The 26,668-nt window shown below is 42.0% G+C and overlaps 1 protein-coding gene across 2 annotated transcripts in view; it reads right to left on the bottom strand.

The window, feature by feature from the left end:
• The window catches only part of tnksa (tankyrase, TRF1-interacting ankyrin-related ADP-ribose polymerase a), a 150,924-nt gene that overhangs the window by 26,379 nt on the left and 97,877 nt on the right, over nucleotides 1-26,668 (bottom strand). For both annotated transcript variants that reach the window (XM_043719972.1, XM_043719981.1), the window contains 6 exons: nucleotides 22,934-23,105; nucleotides 20,502-20,581; nucleotides 17,364-17,509; nucleotides 15,114-15,279; nucleotides 12,818-13,037; nucleotides 8,700-8,809 (listed from right to left, as the gene is read on the bottom strand). In XM_043719972.1, the coding sequence (XP_043575907.1) occupies nucleotides 8,700-8,809; nucleotides 12,818-13,037; nucleotides 15,114-15,279; nucleotides 17,364-17,509; nucleotides 20,502-20,581; nucleotides 22,934-23,105 (894 nt within the window). The remainder of the gene's footprint in view (nucleotides 1-8,699; nucleotides 8,810-12,817; nucleotides 13,038-15,113; nucleotides 15,280-17,363; nucleotides 17,510-20,501; nucleotides 20,582-22,933; nucleotides 23,106-26,668) is intronic.

The raw sequence follows: 26,668 nt of genomic DNA, 5'->3' as shown, positions 1-26,668 counted from the left end.
TGGTGTTGGTAAGTCGCCGTGGATATCACCTGGCAGGTAACAAGGGGCTGAATGGAAAGGGCAGGAAAAAGTCCTCGTAAATACTGTCTCAGGAACGACTGAGGTAAAATAGAAGCCCCGCCCTAGAATAGTAGGGGTCTGCTTGGGCAGGATAGGGAGTTCTGCGGATACTGCCCTAAATAGGGGTCTGCATAGGCAGAATGAATGAAGATAGATTGTCCTTATTAATTCGTTGAAACCAAGGAAGTTTAGGGACTGAAAGTTTGATAAGAGACGAATACAAGTTGTAGAGTTGGGGAATATGAATAATTATTGACAAGACACTACTAGACTTGTAAGACAATGGAGAGAGAGCTGTGAGAACAGAGACAATGCGTAGTTAGACTGAAATATACGTCAGGATGTGTAAAGGAACTGCAGTTGAATATTGAGTAAAAAATTCCCAGTATCAAAAAATGACCGTGAGAATCTCCAAGAAATGTGAAAAAAGAACTAAGACCTTATCAACCAAATGACCAAAAGAAGGTACCTTTGATATAAATGAGAGATGAGATGGAGGGATTAATTAAAAATCACAAATCAAAAGATAAATCTGAAAAGAGAACAGGAGGCAGAAATATTAAAACTTGTCAGACAAAAGGGAGAAAAACTGAAAAACATACCAGGCACCTGTAATGACCAGGTAGGCTGCCAAAGAACAACAAAAGCAGCCTGTGAAAACTGAAGGTCAGGAAGACAAACTTCCTTTGTACCCGAACTTGCAGAAGCTTGACATACCCATCCCTACTCAAATACAGAAAACACAAAGCAATGTCCTTTGATAAAGAGAACCGCAGAAATACAAGGAGAAATTGCATGGGTTGAGGACGACGATGAGAAAGACACACTGAACCAGAGAAGGGATGAAGTGAAGGGGTTGTACTGCGGACAGTACAAGAACAAAAATAGCACGAAGAGTTTCTAAACTGTAAAAGGAGTAGTGAACGGGGTCAGAGGGAAAGTGACCAATGGAAGGGGTGAAAGGGAGTAGAATAGTGTGTACAGAGGAGGGCCCGACTGGGACCAGCAGGGACGGATGGGATGAGTTGGAGATGGAATGGATGAGGACGATAGCAGGGAGACAGAGCATCCACTTGCAAAAAGAATGCTGTCTTTGCTCATAAAAAGGGGGGGGGGGGGGGGGAGCAGTCACAATATGTTCCCTGGGAAACCCAGGATATGGAGGGGCTGAGAAATTCATTGCCTAGTATACATGAGGGTGCAGTTAAGTGGATTAGAGCCTTTGAAGACAAAACCACAGAACGATTGTTGGCCACAGGTGATCTGAAGGCACTGCTGGTAAAGATGACAGGACTCCCAAAGTTGAGAGCGATAACGAATCAAGCTGGTTTGAAGAATGTAATGGACAATCCAAGGATTGGTGGTGCTGGGTTTGACCGAGTGAGACAGAGGGTCTGGCAGGCTCTCAGAGACTGCTACCACCTAAAACTGATCCCAAGGATAAGGGATCCACTGAGTGACACTGAAAACCCAGCTGCCTATTTAGAAAACCACCTAAAAAAAAAGTGGAGGTTCAAAACGGAACAGGACGTGGAAGGTAACCAGCTGCTGACCACAATGCTCCGAATGGCCATTGTTGATGCTATGCCCCCTCAAGTCAAGTCGGGACTGGAGGTGGTGATAGGTCTGACGTCAATTACCCACCAAGAATTCAGAGACCATGTAGTTCATGCTGTCGAAAAATACCAGAGAGACAAAAAGAAACTGGCCAACCAACAGGAGACTGCGCAGAGAAAGCCGGCACAGATGTAGCTCGAGGAACACAGAGAGAGAGAGAAAAAGGCAAAACAATGTTGCCAATGATAACTGATTCAATAGTCATCACTGAAATTAACAAAATGCCAACCCAGGGAGGACCCCATTAGGCTGCCCAGCAAGGGCCAGAAAACCCCATGCCAATGGGGAATGTCTCTGGTGGAGCTTTTCCACAGATGTTGTATCAAGGGCAAAATAAAATGAGACAACAGGCAAAACAGAACTGGGCCCCCCAGGGAAGGGGTCAAAGAGGTAGGGGTCAAAGGGGTTTAATGAGGAATCAGGCACAGAAAGGGCCGGAAGCAGGATGTTGGGGTGCAACCAACCAGGCTACTTGAGATGGGACTGTCCTAACAGGTCCTGGTCTGCTCCGTTCCAGCAAGGACAAATGCACGAAGAAAATCCACCTTTTATGGCTCAAGGGCCTGCGAACCATTATGGGTCGTGCTAGGGGTGCCAAGTGGGAAGGGACTGTACCCACAGGTGATACGGGAGGCTGAGCAGGAACCTATTGTACAGGTTAGCCTACAGGGATGGTTGGTGCCACTAATTGAAATTGGAGCCATACACATCGGCATTCAACCGCAATATGACTCCCACCTTCCCACGTCAGGAAAATTTATTAAAACTACAGGGTTCTGGGCAAAACCGCAGTTAGCACGATTTACAGTTCCAGTCAGTTTAAAAACGGGAAGCAAAGAAATCGTCCTGCCAGTACTAGCGTTCAAGGGTACGTCGATTAATTTGCTGGGCAGGGACGCTTTGCTAAAACTTGAAATTGGAATGTAACCGAGAAGGCTTAAGTGTTGAAAGAGCAAGTACCCAGTTGAGAATGTATGAAGCTAGACGTGCTAATGTGTATTGGATAGGAGACATAGATTGGTACATTTGGGGAAAATGGAAGGAAGACATTCTGGCTGCACTACCTAAGGCTAGACCACCCAAATCTGAACTGTATTGCACAGTAATATCTGACGAAACTCAGAATGAAGTGCTGGAAAGGCAATGGCACTGTGAGGTTGCCACCCAGCAACACTTAATGAGCAAAGCTATAATAATAGGGAGTCAGGGAGCAGCCTTGCACAAAAAAAAACAATTTTTTGGATAAATGGTATAGTGTACCAGGTGCCGTGCCCCATATGACTATGTTAGTAAATGAGGGGGCACCAGTCTTAGGACTTGGGACCCATGGTAAAACAAGCAGGAACAGTTAGTGACTGCCAGGTGGTGACTCCAGGGGTAAGGATATCTGGCAATAGCGACTATGTTAGGATAGCAGCACGTACAGAGATGGTGGGGAACCCAAAGGAAGTCAAGGTGACTCCTCAACGAGATATGCCGGTGATACTTAGTGAAGGTAGTCACCATTTGGATCAAAGGTTGGATGCATTGCCAACTGCTTTATGGTCACAACATGACAGAGATGTGGGAAAAGTTAAATCAGCAAGTCCAGTAGAAATACGGTTGAAGTAGGGGGCGATTCCACCTAGATGACCACAGTATTCCCTAAAACCAGAAACAGAGGAAGGAATAGCGTCAATGATACAGGGCCTGCTTGACGCAGGGACACTCAGAGAAATGACCAGTCCTTGTAACACTCTACTATTGCCTGTGCTAAAAGCAGATAGATCTAAATGGAGACTTGTGCATGATGTGAGAGCAGTGAATGAGGTTGTGGAAAACTGGCCGACAGTAGTTCCAAACCTGCATATGCTGTGGACCAATGTACCACCTGAAGCTGCTTGGTTTTCAGTGATTGATTTATGTTCTGCTTTTTTCAGTATTCCACTGGTGGATCACTGCGGCTATTTGTTTGCATTTACTTATAGAGGTACTCAATACACTTACACTAGAATGCAGTGGGATTTAAGCACTCACTACAGGTGTTTACTCAAGTGTTGAAGGCAGACTTTGAAGGGGTCTCATTGGACAGTACCTTAATCCAGTATGTTGACGATCTGCTGGTCTGCTTAACAGTCAGGAGCAATGCGAGCGGATATTATTTTTCTGCTAGAAACGTTATCACATGGAGGTCACATGGTCTCAAGGAGAAAGCTGCAATTCTACAAACAGCAGGTTGAGTATTTGGGCAGGGCGATATCAAAAGGCACTAAGTTGATAGCGCCAGATCAGATCAAGGGGTTAGCTAGAGCCCCCACACCAGTGACAGTAGGGCAGATGGCATTTTTGGGAATAGCAGGATTCTGTTCGAACTGGTTTGGGGAATATGCTGAAATTATGGCACCCCTATGGAAAATCATGAAGGAGGCTGGACATACAAATTTAAAAGAGTGTTCTGCGGTGGGATGAGGAAGCTGAGATGGCTTTCAACACCCTTAAGCAGGCACTGTAGTCGGTTCCAGCTTTAGCCTTGCCCAATTACGAAAGGTTTTTCACCTCTGTCCAATAGCCATGCAGGAGACAGGCGTGGGAAAGGCAAAGCAGCTGCTTGCATATTAGAGTTCCAAACTGGACGAAGTGGCTCAGGGATATCCTCCTTGCTACCAGGGAGTGGCAGCAGCACATTATGAGTAAGAGAAAGCATCCTCCATAACAATGGGTTATCCTGTAGTTCTGTATACACACCACAAGGTAGCAGAGCTGTTAGATAAAGGCCAATTTGTTTTAACACCGACCAGGATATCGGCTGTTACTGACTTTTCTGGACATAGCTATACAGAGATGTGTCCCACTGAAGGATGATGATGATCTCCATGTTTGTGTAAGGGAGGTTAAGATGTTTGCTAAACTGAGGTTGGATTTACAATCTGACCTGCAAGCCCATGGCAATAAAAAGGTTTTATTCGTAGATGGCTGATGCTACAGGGACTATGATGGAAATCATGCAGGATTCTTGGTTGTGCAACAGAAACAGTCTCAGTTTAAGACAATTAAACTGGAGGCTTGTCCGCAACCCTATTCAGCCCAATTAGCAGAGATTAAAGCCCTGATGGCAGCGTGAGTTGATGGAAGGTGAGAAAGCAGATGTCTATATGGATTCGGGCTATGCCCATGGAATACGCCACCTCTTTGGAGCCGTTTGGAAGCAAAGAAGCTTCAAGAAAAGCAATGGTGACCCCATACAGCATTGCCAACAGATTATGGCACTGACCACAGACAAAGAGGAGCCAGGCGAGACCAGGGCGGCCTGTGGAGCATGGATGAAGATTTGTGGGTTGCGCCTATCCCTCTGTTAACTGTTCTCATTCAGAGGTACATGGCTTGGATCATTGTGCAAGACGGGGGAAGTCATAAGGAAGATATAAATGACAGGTTTTGGTCACCTTACCTATAAGCTTCAATGAATTACATCCTGTCACAATGAGGGGTATGGACTCAGAATAATGTTAGAAAGGGAATATTGACCTCTACAGGTCACATACCAGTACTCAAAGGATTGTTTAAACATTTGCTGATTGACTATGTGGACATGATAAAGACGGTGAGAGGAAAAAGATTTCTGTTGGTGGTGATTGATAGATTTAGTAGATGGGCAGAGGCAACACACTCTAAAGACTCAGGTGCTGGAATGGTTGTGAAATTTTTAACAAATGAAGTCATTCCATGATTTGGCATACCGTCAGAAATCAGCTCGGTTAATGGGTCAGCTTTTATTGAAAAAGTTGTTAAATTGGTACCGCAAGCTTTGAGGATCAAACAGAGATTTGGATGCACGTATCATCCCCAATCACAACGCATGGTGGAAAGGATTAACGAGACTTTGAAAGCCAAACGGAATAAAATTTACGCAAGCACTCAGTTAAATTGGATTGATGCACTGCTGTTGGCTTTAATGAGTTGCTGTGTGCAAGGTAATCACATAACAAGTTTGACCCAACATGAAATGCTCACCAGCAGGCCCATGCCAGCACCCAGGTGGAGGAATCCTTATGAAGGACCTAGTTTAGAACAATTAACGGTAGAACTTAAGTAATCTGTGCAACAACTAAATATGATGCATAAGTCTATCCACACACGGGAAAAACAGAAGTAGCTGGTGGCTGATTGGAAGGAGGGACCCATCCAGCCTGGCGTCCAGGTATACATACGAATGTTCTGACAAAATGGAACGAACCAAGGAAGGAAGGACCCTTCATGGTCACCAAGGCGTCACCTACAGCAGTACGTGCAGGAGCGATCCACATGATATCATTGTAATCACTGCACCAGAGCTGTTCCACAGGCACTTGTTGATGCTGGATTGGAGGTAAATGGGAGTGAAGTGACAGCTCAGTTCGTAGGTGTGATCTGCAGTGACGCGGATATCTTAGGAGCTGCAGACAATGAGGTTGTGGGAGGCGGCCTTTCTCCTGACGGTGTGGCTAGTGCTGAGTTGAAGGCGCCCACTGACGCTCCTTTTTCTGGTACCACACCTGTCTACCCCTGTGTAGACTTGGCAGATCTGACCTGGCAGTACCAAGGCCTCTCAGCACCTAAAAGATTATCCTAAACAAGTCAGGAGTGTGCATCTCACTTCCCTCTCATGGCTACTGAGCATAAATGGGTAAATTACATGGCTGTCTTGGCAGCAAGAAGGGACTGCTACCTGTGTGCTAAGGACAAGCCAGTACGTCATGTTGTTTCTGTCCCCTATAATTCCTCTACATGTTTACAACGGTGAGAGGTTTACAGCAGTCAATGTGATAGGCAATGCCCTAATGGGATTACACCTTGCAGAGGAAAACGCTGCAACATAAAGAACACGTGTTACCTCAACGGTACTAGCAATACGCCCTATTGATGTATATTGTACCAGATATCTCCCCAAAATGATCAAAGTGAACTCATCCGAAAATGTAATTACAGTACTCCTTGGTCTACCTTCAAAGACAATCATATGTTATCAATAGAGGCCCTTGCCCTCTGTCACCATTTGGGCTTTGAGTGTTTCACATGACGTGGTAACATCCTGGTTGTTCACTCTGTGGGAAGATGCACCCGGACATGTCACACCCAGCGTAGTGCCTGTTGCAGGTGTCTCAACCCCAGATTGTGCAGTGGATGCCCAGCTTATCCTGTTGGCAGACACTTGATGGTTGTGTGGCATGGAAAGAGGATTGAGGCCAACACTTCTCCTGGAATGAGGAGGAACCTGCACCCGAGTGATGCTACTACAGGAAATTGTTACCTCCCCAAAGGCTCAGTTTGACACACCACTTCAATGGACACTGCGTCACCATAGGAGAGATTATGTCCCTGACCCGGTGATCCGCATTGACAGTATGGGGCAGCAAAGAGGCATCGCTAATGAGTTCAAGGCCAGAAACGAGATTGCTGCAGGTGGGAAGCACTTATCCCTGCCATTGGTGTTAGCAGGAATGCTGAATGGATTAATTATATTTACTATAACCAGGAGAGATTTACTAATTACACCGATGATGTCCCCTCAGCATTTGAGAGCAAGTGGATGCAACCAGCTAAATGGCATGGCAAAATAGGCAGGCCTTGGACTAGTTGTTAACTGAGAAAGGCGGTATCTGTGTAATGTTTGGGGAACATTGCTGTACCTTCATACCTAATAATACTAGTCTGGAGGGGTCGTTTACTAAGGCAATGGACAAGTCTGAGAAATCTGAGAAGACAGCTTAAGACAAATGCAGGGTCTGGTCATCAGTTTTTTTGACTGGTAAGACAGTGTTTTGGGAGGATGGGGAGCTTGGTTTGCCAAGATTGGAATCATTGCTGCTATTATGTTACTGGTTCTTGCCATGGTGCTATGCTGTGCTTTACCTCTCGTTAAGTCTTTTTTAGTACGCATTGCTGCAAAGCAACTCATCGTGCCGATCTGTTCTGAGCCATCTCCCATAACAGAGAAGGTTCCAACGCTCTATTATTATGATCTGCTGTCCACTGAAGTGCAGACGGCTTGTGGGGATATGGCTAACTATTTTTTTCCCTGTCTTATTTTGTCCTTAAATTTAGTTTGTGAAGGTTTCTTGGTCTTTTTTCCTGTTCTGACATTGAGGGATGGGTCTTTGGCCTGGTTACTGCAGGGATAAAGGAAGAACCCTCTGAGAATTGAACTTCTAAACTTTTTCTGCCCACTTTCGGGACTGCAACTACATGAATTGGTTTGTGAAGGTCTGGCCTCATTGTGTTCTTTCTCTGAAACCCATAACCAATGGGTCTCAAAGGGGGGAATATATGGTAAACATGAGTATATAACTACAAAGTAAGGCTGAGTATATTGTACGAAATCTCCCCTACATGCTGGGATGTTGCATAAGTGTAAGGTCTGGTTTGTGTGCTTGTGTCAGTCTTGCATGACTGCGGCCTATCAGGTGACAAAAGGTGAAGGAAGATGACCATGATGGACTGCAGCAATCCAGAAGACAACTGTGGCAGAGTCTGATTGGTTAAGGGGATATAATGTAGGCTTAGTGCAATTGATTATACTAACGTAAATAGGGATAGGGCATGGCTTTTAGAAAAACAATAGAGTAGTCTCGCCACTTGTGGACAATCAGGGTGACTTCTCTGATGGTCAGAGCTTTTGTTTGCAAATAAAGGTTTCTCATCTTGAGGATTCCTCTGCGTTTCCTAGTCATTCTTAAAAGGCATGGTCAACCATGACAGTGGGAGGGGGATAAAGGCCAGACGGGAGAGGGGAAGGAGGCAAGGTTGAGCAGGGGAGGCGAGAAGATGGCAAGGCCAGTCAGGCAATTTTCTAATTAGAGAAGAAGGGAGAAAGAAACAGTTGTGGGCCAATTTAAAAAAGTTAGAAATCTCTCTACACTCCCAGATAATAATTGAGCTCCAAGAGCCAGTGAGACTGAGTGTCAACTACCGATTGGTATAGGTATTGGCTTCTCTTGAGGACTCATAACACTGGAAAAAGGAGCTCATGGAGTTTAGTGGCAAGTGATAATTCAGCATTTTCTTACCCCATAGGATGCTGCATTATGAAGAGGAATCAAGCCTCCTTTATCTTGTGCGTTAACATCTGCACCATGCTCGAGAAGATAATCAGCAACTTCAAGGTTATTGTAGCCAGCTTTGAAATAAGACAGAATAATTAAAAATGGTACGGTATACATATTTTACCAGCCAATTATGGGCTAGTCCTTGTGCTACATTTTACAGAACTAGCTATTTTAGGAACTTCCTGATCAGAAGAACACCTATGGACAATATATTAATACATCAACATAAGATGCAAAATCATGAACTGTCTATTCTTTCATGGTGCTTTGGGGCTGTGAAAATGAGAGGTGGCCACAGTAGCTGAATTGTGATTTATCGTCAGGTGATTGCCACGTAAGACTCTTTCAACATCACCAGAAGCTCCACTTCAAATCATTGAAAAGGAATGATTTGTTTAATCATCTGTTGCCAATACATATTTTATAAAGAAATTCATTTGAATTTATAGTGTCGTTTATGTATACTCATGACTGCATCGCCAAATACCAGACTAATGGCATTTACAAGTTCACTGATGTCAGTTGAATCTCAGATGGCGACGAAACAGACTACAGACAAGAGGAGGGAGACCTGGGAAAATGGCGCACTGAGAACAACCTAGCTCTCAATGTCGGCAAAACCAAGGAACTTATTGACTTTCGGCGGGATGTTACTCATGCCCCCTTACTCATTAACAGCAGTGGTGGAACGAGTGGAGAGTGTCAAGTTCCTGGGAGTGGTCATCCACAACAAGCTTTCTTGGACTCTTTATGTGGATGCACTGGTTACAAAGGCACAACAATGTCTCTTCTTCCCCAGGCAGCTGAGGAAATGTGGCATGACAGCAAATACCCTTCTCAACTTTTATAGGTGTGCCATTGAGAGCATTCTGTCTGGATGTATCACTACCTGGTATGGTAACTGTACCATTCAATATCAGAGACTGTTACAGAGAGTAGTGAACTCGGCCTGAACAATCACAAAGGCCAATCTATAGAATCCATCTACTAGGCCCGCTGTCAAGGAAAGGCCGCCAGCATTCTTAAAAATCCATCCCACTCTGGCAATGTTTTTCTACAACCTCTACCATCGGGGAAAAGGTACAGAAGCCTGAACACACGCACCAGCTGGTTTTGAAATAGTTTCTACCCTACTGTTGTTAGAATACTGAATGGACTCTCAAACTCTTAGCATTTGCCTGTACTTGTGCTTTTGTTTTTGCCACTGTTACTTATTATTTACCTATCTATGCTACTTAACTATGTGTTCTGCTTGTGTTGCTCGCAAGACAAAGCTTTTTACTGTGCCTCGGCACATGGTGACAATAAATTCAATTCAATTCCGTTCTTTCTTGGCATTAGTGTACCCCAAGAGACTTGATAAGCAATCAAGTGTAACCACTATCGTAATAGGAAACATCAATGCTCAAGCAATAACGTCCCAGAAACACCAATGAAGTAACAATATCCTAACTCATTGTTGAATAACATCATGGGATATTTTATGTTCACCTGAGGGGGAAAGAGATAAAGTTCAGTTATGTTTCTCATCTGAAAGATATCACTTCCAGCAGTCACCTCAGTTCAGCACTGGAGTGTCAGTTTTGATTAGGCGCTCAAATTTCTGTAGTGGAACTTGATTTTATGATCTTTATGACACAGAAGCATGAGTGCTACCACTGAATCATGGCACTTTAAGTTTAACCAGGTTTGCTTTCTACTGAAGGCTAGGTAAAAACCAAGGACTGCAGCTGCTGGAAACTAGATTCTAGATTAGAGTGATGCTGGAAAAGCACAGCAGTTCAGGCAGCATCTGAGGAGCAGTAAAAATCGATGTTTCGGGCAAAAGCCCTTCTTCTGGTGGGTACAGTCCAGCAGGAGGCAGTGTCACGTCTCTCACAAGTCAATGCTGCGAATGGAACTTTTGCAGTCGACACCCCAATAGGGAACAAACAAAAACCCATCTCGATCTTGCCTTACTACATTGAGAAGCCGATCAGGAAAATCTCCAGCCTGGACCAGTTGTGCAGATCAACTCACTGGACATTCCCAGCAAAACAAAATCCCAAACCGTCATCCGAGCACTCGGAACTATTCTATGCTACTTTCTCCCCACCCCCACCCTCCTCTCATTATCTCTCCACCCTGCAGGCACTCTGCCTCTATTCCTGAAGGGCTTTTGCCCGAAATGTCGATTTTCCTGCCCCTCGGATGCTGCCTGAACTGCTGTGCTTTTCTAATCTAGAACCCCTTTCTACTGAAGGCTTCAATTTTGATTTAGGTTTATGGCAATCTGAGATTGCTTCAACTAAACCACCTGAAATAGATTAGGCAAATGGTAAGACTTTTAATCCAAATTATGTACAAATTAAATACAACTCATATAGCGTTTTGCACAAACTGAAATACTTCAGCAGTTTAATCTGTAGTACCCAATATCAACCTTTGGAAATTAAAATAAAATCACAGAATTAACTAACGCAACAACTATTTGGGTATATCATAAATCCAATACAGTGCAGAGGTTAGAGTCCAAAAAGTGAACCTGTTTTAGAGCTGGACTACAGTAGAGCTGAAGTTCTCAGTTATTCTGAATCGTCTCCATGCTGTAACTATTTATATGAATTTAGGTTGTTAGTTTGCTTTTTAAGAGTCATAGAGATGTACAGCATGGAAACAGACAATTCAGTCCAAATTGTCCGTGCCAACGAAATATCTTAAATAAATCTGGTCCCATTTGCCAGCATTTAGCCCATATCCTTCTTTAAGTGGCTCACCTTTATCCCCTTTAGATTGTAGAATACCTTTTTTATTCTGTTGGTTATTGGTTTTCCATATCAACAGGTATTACACGTATTTGTGGTTCCTTTTTAAACCTGATTGATTTAAGGTTGAATTGAACCCTCTGGCCTCTAGACAAGACACAGCCAAACAAATGCAAAGCCATGAGTCAAGGTTGAGAGTACTTGCATTCTCTGGGAATATTTCAAGTTTTTAAGCTCATGCACATTCTCAAAGCCATGTTGGACTGCACCTGTACTGCGCGTGGTTGATGCAGACAATACAGGTTGTGAGCATGTTTACTTCTGGCCATAAAGGGAGAAAAGCTGATTGCCACGGGATGTTCGGGAGGTCAGTGGAGGTTGCTAAATTTGGGAGCCATGAGATCCCTATGTCAAAAACAAATATGCGCTCTGTTTATTTGCATTTGCACAGATTTCTACTGTATTTACTTTCAGTGCTTGATCCTTTATAACACATCCTGAAAGACACATTCTTAGACATAACAGGACACTGATGCCAGAAGAGCAGGTCCACTCTTAAAATCGCAGGTGATTTCTAAAAAATGTTAGATTGTTCTCTATAAAGCAAGCTTGGAATTTTGCTATTTTCAGAGGGAATCTGGTCAATTAGAAGATTCCTCCCCTGTCAGACAGTGTTAGCTTCAATGCAAGGTACCAAGTCTCTATAACCAGGTCTTGCTGCACTTTCCCTTCTACTTTCTTCCAGTCACCAGGCTTAGATTACAATTCTACAATATCCCATAATTGTGGCATTAGTTTGATGTCATAGAATTGTACAGATCAAAACTGAGGCTATTTGGCGCATCATGCCTGTGTCAGTTTTCTTTTAGGAAAGTTGTCCAATTAATCCCACTCACTTGCTCTTTTGCAATAGATCGGAATTGTTCCCTCTTAAATATTTAGATATTTTCTTCTGAAGTCTACTTTGCATCTGCTTTAATTGAACTTTCGTGAACATATTCTAAATTAACCTGCTGCATAAAAAAAGTTTCATGGCAGCTTTTTTATTTTCCTCAGATAATCATCCCTGAACAGTAAACAACTGATCAACTTCAAAGAGCATCAAAATTGATTTAGTTCAGATAAATGAAGTGGGAGAAATAACTGCAGTGAACTTTGGAGAACAATCGGAAAATGGGAAGAGTAAACCAGACTACGATAACAGTCAAAAATTCTGCTGGATTGGAACTGTGCAAATTTCAGTGAGAAGAGGAGGAAATTTAGATACAATTAACTGGACAGAAGATTAATAAAAACACTGATCGATAACAGGGCAAAATCTGGGCCAAGTTTTACCTGCAAGGTGAAGTGGTGTTGAGTTCCTTCCTTGAGTATCTCTGCAATTTATGTTCTCTGGGGTACACAGTTTCTGAACTCTGGCTAGGCAGCCTTTCTTAGCAGCATCAAGCAGAGCAGCATCGCCTCGAAGTAAATCCTGAATATCTGTGTCTCCTTCTTTCACAAGATCCAGAGGTGTGTTCCCATCTCTATTCTTCTTTGTTGGATCAGCTCCATGCTAAATAAAATTAAGGCAATCTCAATAATATACTTTGATCAGCTTCTTTTTATAAATAGATGTATTCTTAATGAATTTTGATGATACTTAGAAACAGCAGTAGATTGCTCAACCTTCAAATCCATTCCAAGATTAAAACAGCTTATGACTGATGTATATTTTAATTCCATTTACCCTCCTTGATTCTACAACCTTCATCCAGTCGATATAAAACTCAAAGTTTCAAAATTGAAATTGATAGTGTTAAGTTGAAACTTTATTGCTGGAACAGCACAGCAGGTCAGGCAGCATCCAGGGAACAGGAGATTCGACGTTTCGGGCACAGGCCCTCCAACCTCAACAGATTTCAAGGGGAGTTATTCACTACTGTGTGAAGCAGCACTTTCTGATATTACCCTAGAAGACTAGCTCCAATAACCTTAGCACATACGAATGCTTCGCTATAAGCTATGCCAACAAGCATGAATCTAGTCATCGCTCCTCAACATTCAATGGCATTAATGTCATGGCGTCCTCAATCACCAACAGCCTGGGGGTTACTTTTGACCCAAAAATGAATTAGACCACCCACACAAACACAATGGTTACAAGATATAGTCAGAGACTGGGAATTCTGAGGTGATTCCACAGAGCATGCTCACCACCTATATTACACAAGGCTGTAGTGTGATGGAATATTCTCCACTTGATTGGGCGTGCATGGCCTAGTCAACACACAAACTCTACACCATTCAGGATATCAGCGATGCTTTGGCAGCACACTCCAAACTAGCAGACTCCTCCACTTAGAAGGTCAAGGGCAGCAGGCACAGGAGAACACCACCTACAAGTTCCTCTTTAAGTCACACACCATCCTGACTTGGAACTATATTGCTGTTCTTTCACTGTTGTTGGATCAAAATCCTGAAACTCCTTTCCTAACAGTACTGTGGGAGCATTTGCACCACCCTGCAGTGGTTCAAAAAACTGCCCACAATTTCAAGGGTCATTAGGAATGAGAAATAAATGCTGGCCTAGCCAGCGACATCCACACCTATGAAAAAAGATAACAAAATATTTTGAGGTTATGCTCATTGTCCTGATTTCCCCACAAGAAAAGGTTACTCTTATCCTTCCTCTCAACGCCTTGGACAACCTCAGGCACCTCAGATAGAAACCTGAATAATAAAGACTATATAAAGACATCTTCTTAATGAATTTTGATAACTTAAGGAACAGCAGCTTGTTCAGCTGTTCAACCCTCAAGTCCATTCCAAGATTCAAATTGATTACAACTGATGCATATTTTAATTCCATTTACCCTCCTTGATTCTATAACCTTCATATTCTTGACATAAAACTCAAATTTTACACGTGAATAAGAGAATCAACTACAAAATGGGTCTACATAGTTTAATTCTTCTAACCTTGGTATCATTCGAGTGAATATTCAATGCACTGCTTCCAAGACAAATACTCTGGTAAAGGCTTAGTGTCTAGAACTGAATGCAATAACCTAGATGAAATCTAACCAGAACCTTCAACAGCTGTACATTTTCTTTTTAACCTCTGCATTCAACCCTCTTATAATCAGTGCAGTAAACAAAACACAGTCAACCAAATCCTAAAGTCTGATAAAGCACATTAAAATTTCATTATCAAATTTCAAATACTGACAACGTAAAGCTCAATTTTAATTTAAAATCCATTCTTTGCATTAAGCATATATGATCATGTGATTTGAAGGAACCCTTCCAGAGGAGCTCCCTTTATTATTTTAACCTTAAATTCAAAACTTCAGTGATTAAAAAACCTATATTAAATTCTTGACATGGATAAACAGAATAACTATGATTGCAAAATAAAACAGTTCTGAAGAATTGTTGCTGGACTCAAAATGTTAATTCGGTTTTCTCTCTACAGTTGCTGCCAAATCTGAGTTTCTCCATCAATTTCTGTTTTCTGCTCTGTTTCAAGTTATGATCATTATTAGATTGAGGGGTGTAGGATTCTGTTAAAGAGCATCAAACATCTTCACGTGCTTCTGATAAAAATGATCAAACCTTTACAAAATCTTCCAGACTGAAAACTACATACCTTTAACAGCAGTTTACAAATCTCATATTTGCCTTTGGCTGCTGCTTCATGCAAAGGTGTGAACTTCCATAGGTCAGCAACATTCACTGATGCACCATGCCTCACCAGCAGTTCTGCAACTTCATAATGTCCATACGAACAAGCATTGTGCAAGGGCACTAAACCCCTGGAGGATGAAAAGTTCAAACTTAAACAACACTACAATTGTACAAATGAAACTCAATTAAAAGCTGAATATGGAAATTTCTATCAAGGCTTTGTTGAACTCAATAATAACTCAACGACACTGACTAGGTTCCTCTATTTAACAAGAACTCCTAGTTAGTATCAAAGCGAAATTGTAATCGTAAGTTAACAGCTATGAACCACCAACATATGGCTCTACTAGTTAAAATCTAACCCCCTTTTAAAACACCCACACATATACAGGCAGAGACAAACAAAATAATGTTGGCATAAAAGCAAAATACTGCAGACTCTGGAAATCTGGCAGTTCAGAAGAGTCATAAAGGACTTGTAACATTCACTTTGTTTCTTTGTCCTTCCAAATTTTCTGCATTTTGCTGAAGATACAGGCAGTTTACATATTAATTGTTCAGTTTCGCAATATCTTACAGCCAATAGCAGGAGACAGTAACTGACTGTTTCCAGGCTTGGATTACTTTGCTGCAGACAGATATGGAGACAGATCCCACATCTCCAGTTGGACATCTCCAGTTTCTGCCACTGTCATCTGCTGATGAACCAATCAGACTGTTGTCATCAGGCTGACGAACTATGGAATCGATAACTGCACAAGTCAATCAGCGACCTATTACTGGCCAAATCTCACTTCACACACCCTCTGCTGCCATGTCATCTTCTCTCAGCTCCCCACCCACAACTGCTTAAAGCAGCAATGTAAACACAGCTCACAATAAGTTCCAGTAACCTGTGTTTAGGACTACAGCAACTCATTCCATAGCCCTTAGTTTCTAAAGAAAAAACAAATTTGCCCATTTTAGACAACAGTCAAAACTGCAGAAAAATGAAGTGATGTGGCCTTTATGCAACAAAATAATAGAAAACACTTGGCTGCTAACTTCCCTTTCCTCGCTTTTAAAACATGATTACTTTTTAGTACACTGGTTGCATTAAGAACCTACTTAAGTGGGCATGAAACAAATGAGACACCTTTCAGACAATGATCATGGGGAGCATCAGACAGACTACATCCTTATGACAGATATTTCTGAAGGGATGCAAAAAGGATCACTCTAATTTTCTCTTTCCCTATCCACAGATGTTGAAGTCAAGGGTATTACATTTGCCAACATCTAGACTCAAACTAGTTAACTTAGTCATTGAAGGAGGTAAGGAATTTCAATTCTGACTGTACAGTTCACCTGAAACTTTTTGGGAAAAGCTAGTTTCAGGATAGTTTATTTAGCTTACTTCATAAACTCTATCCAAGGATCATGAAAATGGTTTAGTTCTGTGTGACTCAATACTTGTGCCAATTCATTCATTGTGAATTAAATTATGTGCAGCTTAAAACTTATTGAGCCCTTTGATCTTATTTCAGCAATGCATATATTTCTCTATCTCTCAATTAAAAAGATTACCCCCAGCTGTTCAATTATTTTGTAATATGAAACTCCAACTTGAGCCCAGCTTCAATTGAGTTCCCACAAATGGTATATTTCCCTCCATTATACACATTCATTTTACTTAGACAAGAGCCCAAGCTACTTTAAAGCAGTCACCTTCTGGGCAGTGATTTTCCTAGGGTGATGTTTAAAGAGTTTGCAACAAATCTCGAATTTTTACCCAAAAACCTAAGAAAGTCCATTTAATTTCAAACATACACAATTAACATACCTTGCTACATTTCAATGGGGCACTTATTACAAGACTTGATCCATGTAAGACTGACATTAATTGATAGTTCAACTACAACAATAACAAAGGCAGCAGGGCTGTCAGCAACTGCAGCCGGGCGTGCAGTGGCAGCAGGAAGCATCAGCAAGCAGACATTAGTTAGCAGAAGAGGCTGGAGGCATGTCAGCAGCAGGGAGCATCTGCAAACAGCTGGAGAGGGGAAGGGGGATAATGTTCAGTGGGGTGGGGTTGTGAGGAGCAGGGGACAGAAAGCAGGAGCTGGGAATGGCAACAGGTGGTGGGGTAGTGGCAACCAATAACTGTGGCAGGGTAAATAAAAAGGTAATGTCAGGAGAAACAAACCAAATCCCAATCTGTACACCCACATACCCTTTGTCTTTGGCATGTACATCAGCTCCATGATGAAGGAGATACTCCACAACAGCCACCCGATTGTAACCTGCTGCAAAATGTAATGGAGTGGAGTGCCGTCCTTCCAGATCCCTGCAGTTCACATTCTGGGTTGTGCACAATTGCTTTAAAATAAAATTACCGCTTTATCAGTAAACATGATTTGATTTTTGATTAATTACTTGTTTAAAAAAAAAACCATCATGTGAAACTATTTTGACTTTAATGAGTAGCTTTACTTTCACTAAACTGGACAGAACAAAGTGAAAGCTACTCACTAAATTCCAGTGTTTCAATCAATTGAAGGACCATGCTGTTGCTTGCTTTTTCACACACTCCAGTTATAAATCCCAACCAAAAATAATCAAGATTACATTGAGAAAGAGACCTGCTTTTTGTGTTAATATTTGATGCTTCAATAATAATGAGAAGAGAATGGCTTGTAAAGCAACTGAGCAAATTAGCTGGGCATCATTGCAAAGAGAACATTATTTTGATCAACCTAAAATTCAGGTTCTCAAACTACTGGCTTGATGCAAGGTCTTAAGGTACATGGATTCTGGGTCGCAAATATAGCACTCTTAAAACCTGATTAAATATTGATATTCACACTGAGAATTCTCACAAGAAGTCTCTGAGAATAAGAATTGCATGTTAAGTATATGGAAAAATGATCAAGACCAACCAAATGCATTTATCCAATCCTTTGACATCGAGTTTGTCCATGAAGTGTTACATTCTCATTCAACAACTTGCATTAATACAGCATCTTTTACACAGTAAAATGTTTGAAGATGCTCCACAGGACAGTAATTAGACAAAAGCTATCAGTCAAATGAGGAAACATGAAATCTTGATCAGAGACAGATTTTAAGATCAAGAAAAAGAAAAAAAAGGAGAGAAGCTTCCTAAGGTGCTGAAGACAAACGATGGGGAGAAAAAATTCATAAATACACAAGAGAACTGAATTAGAATTTTCCTGGAAGCATTTTAATTCATATGCAATCCAATTTTGAAATTTTGTCAGATTTAGGATTTGGTTCTGCATATAAGAAATAGGAGCACAAACATTCTTACTCACTCGCCGCTCACTCACTTCTCCCACTCTCACTCGCTCGCCCATCCACCTCCTGCTCTCACTTGTTCACTCTATCACCCCATCTACTCTGACTACTTCACTCTCACTCTTCCAATCACTAAATCCCTTAAGCCTATTAAAAACTTGCCTGAATATGGCAACTGGTTTTGAAAATGGGCCAGTATGCTCCAGAATAGCTGTGTATGGGATTGGCCAGGATAAGACAACTCAGCAAGGACAGAAAAGGGTAACACGTTCATAACCTTCAGGCTTAGCTGCAATCATCCCGTCATCACCACTGATGGAAGATCTGTTCCCTTATTTCACGACTCTCCTATTCCACTTTTATCCACTTTATGGCTATAATGTATTTGCGATTTGAAGATTTATTTAAAAAACGTTGTTATTTTAAATAGTTTCCTTTTCTGTTGCCCGTGTACTTTAGCTATTGCCAATAGAATCTAGCTACTGTTTCTCAGGAGGCACACCCTTACTTTAACACAATGATCTTTTATTCCCACCATAACCATAGAACATCTAAAGTGGTAAAATGCTCAAAGGTACTTCATTAGAACATAATTAAATAAAATTGGATATTCAGTTATATAAGGAAATATTGGGTAATGTGACTAAAAGCTAGAGATTTAGTTTAGCCATACGGACTTCTGAACAATTACTGACACCACATGCTTTAAAATGCTCATTTTTGCACAAAAATACTTTATCACAAGAATTTTCAATTTACCTTTTTTAGTTTTATTTCCATATGTCTCCCTTAATGAGGTCTGTTACTCCGAAATCTTGCAAATATCTTACTTTTTGGCATTAATCTTCATTATGGTATCACCCACATTGGGGCAGCATGGTGGCTCAGTGGTTAGCACTGCTGCCTCACAGCACCAGGGATCCAGGTTCAATTCCAGCCTGGGGCGACTGTCTGTGTAGAATTTGCACATTCTCCCAGTGTCTACGTGGGTTTCCTCCGGGTGCTCCGGTTTCCTCCCACAGTCCAAAGATGTGCTGGTCAGGTGAATTGGCAATGCTAAATTGCCCATAGGGTTAGGTGCATAAGTCAGAGGCTAATGGGTCTGGGTGGGTTACTCCTCAGAGGATCAGTGTGGACTTGTGGGGCTGAAGGGCCTGTTTCCACACTGTAGGTAATCTATAATCTGTCGGGCGGTTGGAGTACATTACAAGTCATATATTACATGTAGCACGTTATACTCATTAAATCAACATGTTCACTTCACTACCTAGGTTCTGGCAGACTATTAATAAACTCATTGTTGATAATGGCCCCTTTGCACAAGTTGGATATAGGATACAATCATTTAACTCTATAAAACTCTCATCAACTCAACCAATCTCAAGGAATTTTCTTTATCCCAGAGGTTATCACAGCAATCAAACAATGTCCATTATATTTAATTGTCAACATTTCCAAAATATGCCAGCATGGCTAAAAATGAGTTAAACTAAACTAAATATACTGACTTCCAATGTCATAATCTGCAAACATTAATTTTAAATATTATAATGCTAAAGTATTTTTTACATAGTCCAAATACCACAATTCTAAAGGCACAATTGCAGGGTTTATTGAGGTCTGGGACAAGGTGCTGGTGGGTATTAGCTAATATTAAAAGGAGAAATAATCCTAATAATCTGCTGAAATAATCCTAAATATTATGAAGTAGGAGACTGATCAGTAACTAGCTGACTTGGTTACTCTGAATTAGAGCAGATGATTGAGGAGAGCCTGCAATTTTTTTTGAATATTTCCATGTAAGGCTATGAAGTACCAACAATCTCATGAATAAGGAATGCAGCTGGTAATTAGTGCCTCCGTTCATGTTCTTATAAAGGGACTTCAATCGGCATGTTTACTTTGGACCAGGAGCAGAAGGGAACCATTTGACCCTAGTTAGAGTGGAGTAAAAACCTGCCAAGGGGCAGATGCTTTTCTTTAACAAACCATTCTTCACTGACAAATGGAAGAGGAAGAATCTTTTCATGCTAAAAATATCAAAACAAAACACCTTCACTGTTTCCAAGTCGCCAGCCTTTGCTGCCTCCAAAAGTCGATAATCAACATCAGAGTTGTGTAAGGGGACGTTCTCTAAATAAAAATATTCAAATAAAGGGTTAGAATCCTTGTGATCACTATTACACGTAAAGTACCAAAACAAAAAACATTGCTATGAGCACCTTGCTTGTTTTCCCTCCATTAATTTGCTCTCTCAGATTGGAAAGATATTTAAGAACATATTGGACACAAATATAAAATTTATCAAGTGTGCTCATATCACAAAACAAAGAACTACAGATGCCAGAAGTCTGTATCAAAACAAAGTGCTGGAGAAACTCAGCACATCTGGCATTATCTGTTGAGAGAAAAATAAAGTTAATTTTTCAAGTCCATTCTGAGGAAGGGTCATTAAACTCAAAATATTAACTCTGCTTCTCCCGCCACAAATGCTTCCAGACATGCGGAGTTTTTCCAGCACTTTGTTTTTATGCCCTTATCATATGCTCAGGGTATAAAGTGCAATTATTATTATTATGAAGGCACATGGAGGCTATCCTGTGCATCTTCCAAACCAGAAAATTAAACTATACCATTCACCTCAATCCATATTGTGATAGTATCAATTCAGAGAAGAATAACGGCTTAAACATTGCACCACCTTTCTCTGAACACAGTAAGGTGATCTACTTTTGTAGATGAGAACAGTCTCTCTGCTAACACCAAACTCTCAAAGCCATTTACTTCAGCTGGACAGTGTTTGTCAATTTAACAATTCATGGTTTGAAACATTACGGTCTACTTTTTTTTGATTCAGATTATTTCCTCAATGGAACCTTTCCCAATATTATCTGCAAGTATCTGTCTGTACTGTCTGAGAACACTGGACATAGAAGAAAACACAATTAGAGTAGTGCTGGAAACGCACAGTGTCTGAGGAGCAGGAAAATCAACGTTTCGGGCAAAAACCCTTTTTCAGGAATGAGGCTGGGAGCCTCTGGGTGGAGAGATAAATGGGAAGGGCTGGGGCTGGGGAGAAAATAGTTGAGAGGGCAATAGGTGGATGGAGGTGGGGGTAAAGGTGATAGGTCAGAGAGGAGGGTGGAGCAGACAGGTGGGAAGGAAGATTGACTGGTGGGACAGGTCATGAGGACGGTGCTGAGCTGGAAGGTTGGAACTGGGGTCAGGTAGGGTGAAGGGAAATGTGGAAACTGGTGAAATCCACATTGTTGCCATGGGGTTGAAGGGTTCCGAAGTGGAAGATGAGGTGTTCTTTCTCCAGGCGTCAGGTGGTAAGGGAGTGGCAATGGAGGAGGCCCCGGACCTGCATATCCTCGAGAGAGTGGGTGGGGGAGTTGAAATGTTCGGCCATGGGACGGTGGGGTTGATGGTGCAGACGTCCTGGAGATGTTCTCTGAAACACTCTGCGAGTAGGCGTCCAGTTTCCCCAATGTAGAGGGGGCAACGGATACAATAAATGATGTGTGGAAGTGCAGGTGAAGCTTTGATGAACGTGAAAGACTCCTTTGGAGCGTTGGACAGAGATGAGGGGAAGGTGCGGGTACAGGTTTTGCAATTTCTGCAGTGGCAGGGGAAGATGCTGGGAGGAGAGGGCGTGCTGCTGGGCGGCATGGACCTGACCAGGTAGTCGCAGAAGGAATGGTCTTTACGGAAAGTCGTTAGGGGTGGGGAGGGAAATATACCTCTGGTGGTGGGGTCTCTTTGTAGGTGGCAGAAATGTCGGCGGATGATGCGATGCACACGGAAGTTGGTGGGGTGGAAGGTGAGGACCAGGGGGTTCTGTCCTTGTTGTGGTTGGAGTGGTGGGGTTGGTGGGCAGAGGTGCAGATGTGGATGAGATGCAATGGAGGGCATCTTCAACCACGTGGGAGAGCAAATTGCAGTCTGTAAAGAAAGAGGCCATCTGGTGTGTTCAGTGGTGGAATTAGTCCTCCTGGGAGCAGATACGGTGGAGGGGGAGGAATTGGGAATAGGGAATAACATTTTTGCAGGAGGCAGGGTGGGAGAAGGTGTAATCCAGGTAGCTGTGGGGGTTGGTAGAAAATACAGATTAATTTGGTTTCCTCTTCCTCATAATGACGTAGATTACTGAAAGACAACTTCTGCCTTGAACCAGAGATGTAAATTCAGGCTGGTTCTCAAGTTACAGGTGTGATGATCCATTTTAGCCCATGTACCAAATTAAAATCCAATCAAGTTACCTTTTTCAGGAAAAGGCTCATGCCCGAAACATCGATTCTCCTGCTCCTTGGATGCTGCCTGACCTGCTGCACTTTTCCAGCAATACTTTTTCAGCTCTGATCTCCAGCATCTGTAGTCCTCACTTTCTCCTCGCAAATTTATTGAGCCAAAGAATATTTCTTTATTCAAACTACAAACATAGAAGTATAAGCCAACACCATCTGCACACTGTATTAAACTTACCGTTAAGTATCTGCTGCACAGATTCATTCCCCATTTGCGCAGCTGTAAAACCTTGAAGGGACAAGATGGAAGGATCACTGCCATAACTTAGCAAGAGACGACATGTCTGTAGGTGACCACCATGAGCTGCTCTGTGTAAAGCTGCTTGACCAAGAGTGTCCAAAGCATTGATCTGTGAAGAAAATGATTTTCATCATGGTGTAAGATTTCTTGTTTATATCTTTAATAGCATGTTTGAAGGTTCAGCGAATAACATAGTTGTTCATCATTTTACAATTAAAAGGAATAGAGTAGTAATAAAATTACGTTAGCAAACTGGACAAAACATTTCAGTTCTGACAAAGGGTCACTGAGCGCTAAACGTTAATTGTGTTTCACTTTCTACACATGCTGCCAGACCTGCTGAGTTGCTCCAGCGCTTTGCTTTTATTTTCAATTAGGTATTTTAATTTATTTAAACAACAGGATACTTTCTGAAGATTCAATAAAAAAAATGTGTAGAACAGTGGAGACATGGCACGTCAGACTGCTTTCACTCCCAGTCCTGATGGAGATCTCTTGGGTGCCATTAGTAGCTTGGTGAACCGCTCCTATCAGATGTTGCCATTTACTTTATTGAAAGAATCTTCATCTAAGTCACAAACAATATCCATTGCAACTGTTAACCAGCTGGCTGTTTTAAGGGAAATCCTGTTTATGAAAGTAGAGAAAATGATCTGCATTATCTGATTCGCTGTTTCAATGGACCTGTATGCTTTTGTTAATGGTAGTTATTCCAATATGAATGGAGTATGTTTGATTGGATTTCAAAAGGCCCAGATATGCAGACGGTCTTACTGATCCAAATACTTTTAAAACTTTCACAAAACTGAAACAGGACCTGTCTTTGACTTGGTGTCTTGTTCGTTTACAAAACAGATGGGCACTTAAAGATTACAGCCTTTGTTAAAACCCCTTGGCTTCTTTTGGTCTCGTATCACTGATAAAGGGCTTGCACTGAAGGTTTTCTGACAACAAGAGGTTTAATACCTTTTCCAGCAATTTTCAAAATAATTTCTATTGCTATTGCATGGTTCCTGTAAACTGTACATGTTGCATATTGGATGACTGGTGGATACATGATTCTAAAGGGTAATAGAGATAACATGGGGGAAGTGTGTGAAGAGAGAACTTCAGGGACTAAGCAACTGTGTTGGAGAACTGAGGTCACCTTTTTAAACTGCCCAGCCTCTGCACCTGCACTCCAGAATTCACAACAAGTCCTGAAAATCTTAGGCCTGTAAAAATATGAAATTCCTTCAAAGTTCCTTCCTTGAAGGAAGTGAAAGTGGAAAATGCATAAACACTAAAAATAATTTTTCAATCTTGCTTGGGTTCAGGGGTGGTGCGAGAGGACTGGAGGACTGGGTGGCACGGTGGCACAGTGGTTAGCACTGCTGCCTCACAGCGCCAGAGACCCGGGTTCAATTCCCGCCTCAGGTGACTGACTGTCTGGAATTTGCACATTCTCCCTGTGTCTGCGTGGGTTTCCTCCGGGTGCTCCGTTTTCCTCCCACAGTCCAAAAATGTGCAGGTCAGGTGAATTGGCCACGCTAAATTGCCCGTAGTGTTAGGTGCAGGGGTAAATGTAGGGGAATGGGTCTGGGTGGGTTGCGCTTCGGCGGGTCGGTGTGGACTTGTTGGGCCGAAGGGCCTGTTTCCACACTGTAAAGTAATCTAATCTAAAAAAACTGTAACCATTACTCTTGTGCTCAGAAAAGGTTGTAAAGATAGGCCCAGAAAATACAGAATGAAAACCAAAAGAACTATGGATGCTGGATATCAGAAGCAAAAGCAGAAACTGCTGGAAAAGCTCAGCAGATCTGGCTTAATGGGACACAGATGCTGCCAGACCCAGTTTCTGCTTGTTTCTGATATCCAGCATCCGTTGTTCTTTTGGTTTTTATTCTGTAATTCTGGCAGCACCTATGTCCTCTGAAGCCACACCGACTGAGCTTTTCCACCAATTCCTATTTTCTGTTGTCCCAAAACTTACAGACCACTCAACTGATCTTTCACGGTGGGAAGATATTTAGAAACAATAATTTGGGATGGAATTAATTGTCATAATAAAAAATGTCTATTAATTAAGGGAAAATTCTTTCCAAATAATTTGCTGACATTTTTTGAAGAAGTAACTGACAGCTGATGAGGACAAGGTTGCTGCAGTAGTATATGCTATAGTATGGACTTGATGCAGGCATCTGCTACAGTGCCACACAACAGGCTTATAAGGGAAATGATAGGTCGTGAAATAAAAGGGACAGCAGCAACATGGATTCAAAACCAGATGAGAATAATCAGACAGACAGTCATGGTTCATTGATACTTTTCTGGCTGGAAGGAGGTTTGCTGTGGAGATCTCCAAGTCAGTATTTGATCACTTACATTTTACAATGATCTACATCTTGGTGTACAGGGAACAATTTCAAAGTGTGCAGGTAAACTGTGAGGACGACAGTACAGAACTACAAAAAGAAAACTTTGACAAGTTGGTGGAGTTACAGAGTCAGAGATGTACAGCATGGAAACAGACCCTTTGACCCAACCCGTCCATGCCGACCAGATATCCCAACCCAATGGGTGGCAGATAAAGTTCAATTTGGCAATGTGAGAGGTGATACGCTTAGTACAAAGAACATGAACAGATAATACGAATTAAAGGATACGATCAGAAAGAGTGTGCAGGAGCAGAGACACCTGGGCAGCACAGTGGCTAGCACTGCTGCCTCACAGTGAGGGAGACTTGGTTCGATTCCAGGCTTGGGTGACAGCCTGCATGGAGTTTGCACATTTTGCCTGTGTCTCCGTCTGCGTGGGTTTCTGCCAGGTGCTCAAGACTCCCCCCAAAGATGAGCAAGTTAGGTGGATCTGCCATGCTAAATTACCCATAGCGTTCAGGAATGTGTAGGTTAGGTGTGCTAGTCATGGGAAAAGCAGGATTGGCCGATGGGTCTGGTTGGTACGATCTTCAGAAGGTTGGTGTGGATTTGTTGGGCCAAATGGCCTGTTTCCAAACTTTGGGGATTCTATGTGTACATAAGTTACAGAATGTGACAAGACAAGTGGAGGGAGCTGTTAATAAAGAATGCAGTATTCTGGGTTTCATTAATAAAAGCATAGTGTACAAGAACAGGAAGATTATGCTAAAGCTTTATAGGACCTCAGCTAGAGTATTGTGTACAGTTGTGTGCACCACAACTTCAGAAGAATGTGAATGCATTGAAGTAAGTGTAAGGGAGGGTCACTCAAATGGTTGCAGGGATGAAAAACTTCAGTTATAAATTAAATCGGAGAAGTTGGGAACAAGTGGTTTGAATTTGGAAATACTGACTGGAAGTGTGTTGAAGGCATGTTCAATTGATGCGTTTAAGGGGGCATTGAAAGATTATTTAAATAAAAACATGAGAGATTATGGGGAAAAGGCTAGAGTTTGTCAAAGTCAAAATGGTCAGAGAGCCAGCGCAGACACAACGGCCTCCTTCTGCACCATAACAGATCCATGATTCTGTGAAGTAACACGAATTGGGTGTGCACCACTTGAGACACAGGTCAGGTTCTGCATCCAAGTCCAGGCGAAACTGAATCCTTTGTTTGCTATATCTTCCTCCATAATTCTGAATGCCCCTTTTAGATCACGCATCTGTGCTCTCTTCTGTAAAACGGAGTGCTAGAATGTTTTCCAGATTTTCTAGT

This window comes from Chiloscyllium plagiosum, chromosome 2 (genome assembly GCF_004010195.1).
Source record: "Chiloscyllium plagiosum isolate BGI_BamShark_2017 chromosome 2, ASM401019v2, whole genome shotgun sequence".
Lineage (NCBI taxonomy): Eukaryota > Metazoa > Chordata > Chondrichthyes > Orectolobiformes > Hemiscylliidae > Chiloscyllium > Chiloscyllium plagiosum.
The sequence above is the reverse complement of the archived record's forward strand: the minus strand, read 5'-3'. Positions and strand labels throughout refer to the sequence as shown.